General features: G+C 46.5%; 1 protein-coding gene across 1 annotated transcript; it reads right to left on the bottom strand.

The window, feature by feature from the left end:
* Window positions 1-275: 275 nt before the first annotated feature.
* LOC123138003 (uncharacterized) lies at window positions 276-1,135 on the bottom strand. Its single transcript, XM_044557892.1, has one exon. The coding sequence runs from the start codon at window positions 981-983 to the stop codon at window positions 546-548; it is 438 nt and encodes a 145-aa protein (XP_044413827.1). The 5' UTR covers window positions 984-1,135; the 3' UTR covers window positions 276-545.
* Between the last annotated feature and the right edge of the window lie 5,561 nt (window positions 1,136-6,696).

Genomic DNA, 6,696 nt, shown 5'->3' with positions numbered 1-6,696 from the left:
TGGTCCAAGAAATACCTAAACAACTGAACAACCTTGCAGACTTGCAATTTGAAGAAGTAGAACAACAGATGTCACTATAATTTTCCTATCAACAGCATAAGCAAAGCAGTTTTTATGTAATGTTGGACGAGATAACTTCTCCCTCAGAGGAAATGCATAAGCCAAGCAGGAAAGACAGCCCAAAATAATAGAATGATGCACCACATCACCATTACCCTGGCAACTGATTAAAATGACTGAACCACATGCAGCTTCAAGAGCTAGAACAACCTATGTGACAATAAGTTTGCTGTCCACAGGATAAGCAAGCAGTTTCCATGGAAAATGAAACCATCCACACAGATGTATATCATGACATCAAGTACTGAATGCAAAATGTCAGAAACCAACCCAGGGTAAGCCTTAATCTTAAGACGGGCCCTAAAGATGCAGATACCGATAACAGAGTTCAAAACATTGCATCATCCAACAACCTCCAAACGCGTAGATTAGATTCACAGCGTACGATTCAGAAGTGGAGCCAGGCGAGGCGAGCACCGCCGTCTTCACTCGGCCTTGGCGGCCACGGCCGCCTCCCACTTCTCTCCCAGTTCGACCTCCTTGTCCTCTCCCTTGTCCTCGCCCTCCACAGCCTCGGCAGGGAGCGGGGGCGCCGACGGCTCTGCCGCGGCGACGGCGACGTCGGGGTTCTTCTCCTCGGCGACGGCGACGTCGGGGTCCTTCTCCTCGGCGACGGCGGAGGCGACAGCGGCGGCGACGGCCGCGGTGGCCGGCGACTTGTCCTCCTCGGGGGCGGGGGCGGCGGTGTCCTCGTCGGGGTCGCGGGCGGGGTCGATGGAGCGGGAGACGGCGCCGCGGAGGCGGTCGAGGAAGGGCTTGAAGGCGGACTCGACGGTGAGCCAGGCGAGGACGAGGCCGCCGGTGACGACCAGGGCCGTCTTCACGGCGCCCCCTCCCCCTCCTCCGGCTGCTCCTTTGGCCATGGCTGCTCGGGTCCCGGGCGCGTGGGCTGCGATGGGGATGGGTTGGATGGGTGGTGTGCGATGCGTGTGGGGGTGGGGCGCCTGGGGTTTGGGGGTTTTGTGCCGAGAGCTTTGTCTTGCTCGGTACTACACGAAAGGGAAAGCAAAGGCGAGGACGAAAGCAAAGCAACGGCGAGGAGGCGTGGCTTTGCTTGCTGGCCTGGGTGGTGGTGCCACGCCGCCCGTTAGTGGGCCTAGGCGTTGGCGCTTGCGTCCAGAAGCTTCTAAAACGTCGTATTCAGAGGCCCAAACGTTAGACGGGAGCTGGCCTGCTATTACATGGGCTTTTGCTATGTTTTGCAATTCGGCGGAGTCCATTTCAGAAGAAAGGAATGGCAAATTATTAGAACCCGTGTTGACCCTTAAAAATGGCACAATCATAACAGTTGCTTAAAGCTATGTCAAAATTAATTCAAACTTATGATTGAAAGTCACCATGGGATGACTCTTTTTGAGAAGATCAAGATGGATATGAAGATAGTCTAAAACGGAGCTCGGATGCAAAAGTTATGACAAGTTCAGAGCTGCTCATATTGACATCAGATTATGAAATGGCCAGAAATTCAATTAAGATGGCCTCTGATGGAAAATGACACGAAAGTTGCGTGTCTCATCAAAACGGTTGATTTTAATATAAAAATCATCTTAATCCGAGGTCGTATGCAATCTGTGGAGGCAAAACAAGACCAGAAACAGAAGCTGCAGAGTCATTTCGGACCGACTGAGTTGATTTGATCGGTGAGACCGAGTTGATCCGAAAAATTACCAAAGAGTTGGCAACGTTCACTCGGTGGGACCGAAGCAAACCAATCGATGAGACCGAGTTGATCCGGGGAATTACAGAAGGATGCAGAGAGTTGACATCGTTCACTCGGTGTGGACCGAAGCAAACCACTCGGTGGCTCCGAGTTGATCCGAAAATTTGCCAAAGATTTCTATCCGAGTTAGGTTAGGGTTTCTGATGTTTTGGACGGAATTTTTAGTCATTTTCTTGTACGGAAAGTCCAGCCGCCTCATAAATAGATGAGAGGTGACGGCCGATGGAACAACACACAATCGAACAATCAAACTATCATATTTTATCTTCACTTTTACCTTCTCCCTTGTTCTTCTTCTTCCTCGTTCTTCGTTCGTTCCTCGCGAAGGAGGGCAGCGATCCACGAGGCCCTATGGGCGATCAGATCGACCTAGGGCAGCCCATAGCCGCCGAAACCCCTGACAGGGTCCCTCCCGGGCAAGCGGGGTTTCGGGTCTACAAAAGCGCCCGCCGGATTGCTTACGTACCACGCTTTCGGCCGGGTCTCCTTCGACGTGAGCTGCGATGCATCACCCCCGGCGTCGAGGGTACACGGTGACGTGTTCGTGTGTGAACACACTTTTTGGCGACTACGCTGGGGATGAAGCTTTGAACAGTCTCCGGCCCGTTCTTGCTACGAAGAGATCGTCATCTAGGGTTGATGACCCACAAGTATAGAGGATCTATCGTAGTCCTTTCGATAAATAAGAGTGTCGAACCCAACGAGGAGTAGAAGGAAATGACAAGCGATTTTCAGTAAGGTATTCTCTGCAAGCATTGAAATTATCGGTAACAGATAGTTTTGTGATAAGGTAATTCGTATCGGGTAACAAGTAACAAAAGTAAACAAGGTGCAGCAAGGTGGCCCAATCCTTTTTGTAGCAAAGGACAAGCCTGGACAAACCCGTATATAAAGGAAAGCGATCCCGAGGACACACGGGAATTATCGTCAAGCTAGTTTTCATCATGCTCATATGATTCGCGTTCGTTACTTTGATAATTTGATATGTGGGTGGACCGGTGCTTGGGTACTGCCCTTCCTTGGACAAGCATCCCACTTATGATTAACCCCTCTCGGAAGCATCCGCAACTACAAAAGAAGAATTAAGGTAAACGTAACCATAGCATAAAACATATGGATCCAAATCAGCCCCTTACGAAGCAACGCATGAACTAGGGTTTAAGCTTCTGTCACTCTAGCAACCCATTATCTACTTATTACTTCCCAATGCCTTCCTATAGGCCCAAACAATGTTGAAGTATCATGTAGTCGATGCTCACATAACACCACTTGAGGAAAGACAACATACATCTCATCAAAATACCGAACGAATACCAAATTCACATGACTACTTATAACAAGACTTCTCCCATGTCCTCGGGAACAAATGTAACTACTCACAAATCATATTCATGTTCATAATCAGAGGGGTATTAATATGCATAAAGGATCTAAACATATGATCTTCCATCGAATAAACCAACTAGCATCAACTACAAGGAGTAATCAACACTACTAGCAACCCACAGGTACCAATCTGAGGTTTTGAGACAAAGATCGAATACAAGAGATGAACTAGGGTTTGAGAGGAGATGGTGCTGGTGAACATGCTGATGGAGATTGACCCCCTCTCGATGAGAGGATCGATGGTGATGACGATGGCGACGATTTCCCCCTCCCGAAGGGATGTTTCCCTGGCAGAACAGCTCCGCCGGAGCCCTAGATTGGTTCCGCCAAGGTTCCGCCTCGAGACGGCGGTGCTTCATCCCGAAAGCTTTCTTATGATTTTTTCCAGGGAAAAAGACACCATATACCAAAAGATGGGCATCGGGGGGCTTCCAGGTGGCCCACGAGGCAGGGGGCGCGCCCAGGGTGGTAGGGTGCGCCCCCCACCCTCGTGGATAGTGGGTGGCCCCCTCTGGTGCTTTCTTCGCCCAATATTTTTAATATATTCCAAAACTGACTTTTCTGGAGTTTCAAGACTTTTGGAGTTGTGCAGAATAGGTCTCTAATATTTGCTCCTTTTCCAGTCCAGAATCCCAGTTGCTGACATTCTCCCTCTTCATGCAAGTCTTGTAAAATAAGAGATAAAAGGCATAAGTATGGTGACATAATGTGTAGTAACAGCCCATAATGCAATAAATATCGATATAAAAGCATGATGCAAAATGGACGTATCAACTCCCCCAAGCTTAGACCTCGTTTGTCCTCACGCGAAAGCCGATATCGAAAAATATGTCCACATGTTTAGAGATAGAGGTGTCGATAAAATAAAATACGGACATGAGGGCATCATGATCATTCTTAGAACAGCAACATATATATTGTCATATAATTTCTTATGCTAAAGTAACAATCTATTCACAATGTAAAGTATGAATCGGAAACTTCATTGAAAACTAACAAACTATAATCTCAGTCACTGAAGCATAAATTTATCATAACATCGGAAAGAGTCAATATAAGAGCTTTTCACACTACTAGGGAAAAGCCTATACACAGAATCTTACCAGCAGCGCTCCCCAAAATATCACGCTACTGCTATTTAGCAACAATGCGTGTTACCGAAACAAGCTGCTAACAGGAAAATAGCAGTAGCGCGTCCACCACAAACCGCGCTACTGCTATAATTGCCATGACCTCGCCCCCCCCCCCCCCCCCGCAAGTTATAGCAGTAGCGCACTATATTGAACAGCGCTACTGCTATAGAAGTTAGCAGCAGCGCGCTTCTAGGAAAACCGCTACTGCTAAGATCAGCCCACAAGTTTAGTCCCACCTCGCTCCGTGAACAGGGTGTTTACCACCTTAAATATGTTATTTCTGAAACTACCACAACCAGTTGGTCTTCACTGAACTCTATGTGTAAAATTTGTGGCCGCAATATGAGTCCTCTCCGATTCCTACCGGAGAGGACTCATATTGACAATTCAGATTGTACACAAAAAGATCATTGATGGCCAATGTATTTTTGCATTGACGTATTTTTTGTATAGTTACACTTAGCAGTAGCGGTTTATATGCAAAGCGCTACTGCTATTCAGATTAGCTGTAGCGCGTTTTGGCAAACGCGCTACAACTATCCCTACCTTATCCCCACGCGCACGACCGGTCCTCACTCACACTCTCACTTTCGCCCCCGTGCCGATAACCGTCGTCGTGCGTCGTCGTCGCCGCCACCTTCGTCCGTTCGCCGTCGAGGTACTCCCCTCCTTCCGTCCCTCCTCCCTCCTCCTCGCACATCCTCCCTTCGCCTGCGGCCGCCCCTCCCTCCTCCGCCGCCACCCTCCTCCCTCCGCCTGCGGCAGCCCCTCCTCCCTCCTCCGTCGGCAGCCCTCCTCCCACCGCCCTCAACCTCGCCGCCCCTAGCTACCTCTCCGTTGCCCCCCACCCCCTGCCACTAGTTAGTACTAGATTTAGTAGTTGTAGATGTTAATTTAGGGTTCATAGCTAGTACTAGATGTTGCTTAGTTAGTACTAGATTTTTAGTAGTAGTAGATGTTAATTATTAGTAGTGATGGTACTAGTTAACTAGGACAGTATGATTAATAGTAGTTGTAGTTGAACTACTTTAGTTGTAGTTGAACTAGTTTAGTAAGTAAATTAATAAACTAGTTGAACTAGTTGAATTAATAGAACTAATGTATTTTTAGTAAGATAATTAATATAACTAGTTGAACTACTTTATTTTTAGAAAGAACTAGTTTTTTTCTATTTATAGTAAGTTTATATTTAGTAAGAACTAGTTGAATTAATAAAACTAGTTGAACATGTCATATTTGTTGTTATTTTTTAGTTTAAGCAATTATTCAGGATGTATTAGTGATAACTTATATGGTTTGAGGTGACCACCGTCGTCCCCGTCACCGACCCCCTCCGACATCCCCACCGTCATCCCAGTCACCGACCCCCTCCGACATCGAGGTGAGACCAGCCAAATATCCTTGTATATCTTGTGTTGTTGCTCAAATAGGATATGTGGTTGCCCAAGTGGCCGTTCATGTTCAGTTTACATCTCCGAGTGGCCTATGCTTTGCCGGAGTGTTGATTAATTTCCATTCCAGCAAATTTCAGGTGCTCGATATGTCCTTTTTTAGCAAAGGTCATGCTGGATTTTTTTGGTGAATTCTGGCATGACTTGTGCTAGAATATGTACAAGTTTAATCTTTAAATTGTGAACGTAGAAAATGTTGTACTCGGACGACGACAGTCTCCCGGGGGAGTGTAGCTGGTGCCACGACGATCGAGGTATGTGCGACAGGTTCATTCAGCTAGACGAAGATCGGTGCTTCAGCATTAAGCTCGAGGAGACCTTCGATTATGAAACGATACGCAACAACGACAAGTGTTTTTTCGTAATTAAGCATGACTTCAACTATTTCAACGTCTAATTTTCATATTTTACAATTCGACTAGCTTATCCCATGCCATGCAAGATGCTATGTCTTGGAGAGGATGGGTTTTGAAGACCATGAAAATTTCGAAACAAAGAAAATACACCTAAGGACCCATCATGATATGGATTTTGAAGTAAATCTGTGCAATGCTCAGAGCGTAACCCATTTTGGTTGCCAAAATTGGGAAGCACTTTACAAAATGTATGGTTTTTATGAGGGTATGATTGTCACCATGGATCTTGGTGATCCTGACATCGAGCAAGACAATATGGACATTTGGGTCCTTGTTGATACGCTTCCGATTGTACCGCTATGTGAGTTTCTCAAACATAGTTATTAACTAATTTATATTGTTTATTTCAAAATAGTTGATAGCTTATTTCCATTGACAACTTATTTTGATTCTTCAAAGACTATGCGGAAGATGGTAGATAAAACCCACTACACCGATGGCACCGAATTAAGGTATAAGGAGAAAAATCA

Source organism: Triticum aestivum, chromosome 6B (genome assembly GCF_018294505.1).
Source record: "Triticum aestivum cultivar Chinese Spring chromosome 6B, IWGSC CS RefSeq v2.1, whole genome shotgun sequence".
NCBI lineage: Eukaryota > Viridiplantae > Streptophyta > Magnoliopsida > Poales > Poaceae > Triticum > Triticum aestivum.
This window is presented reverse-complemented; position numbering and strand designations above follow the sequence as displayed.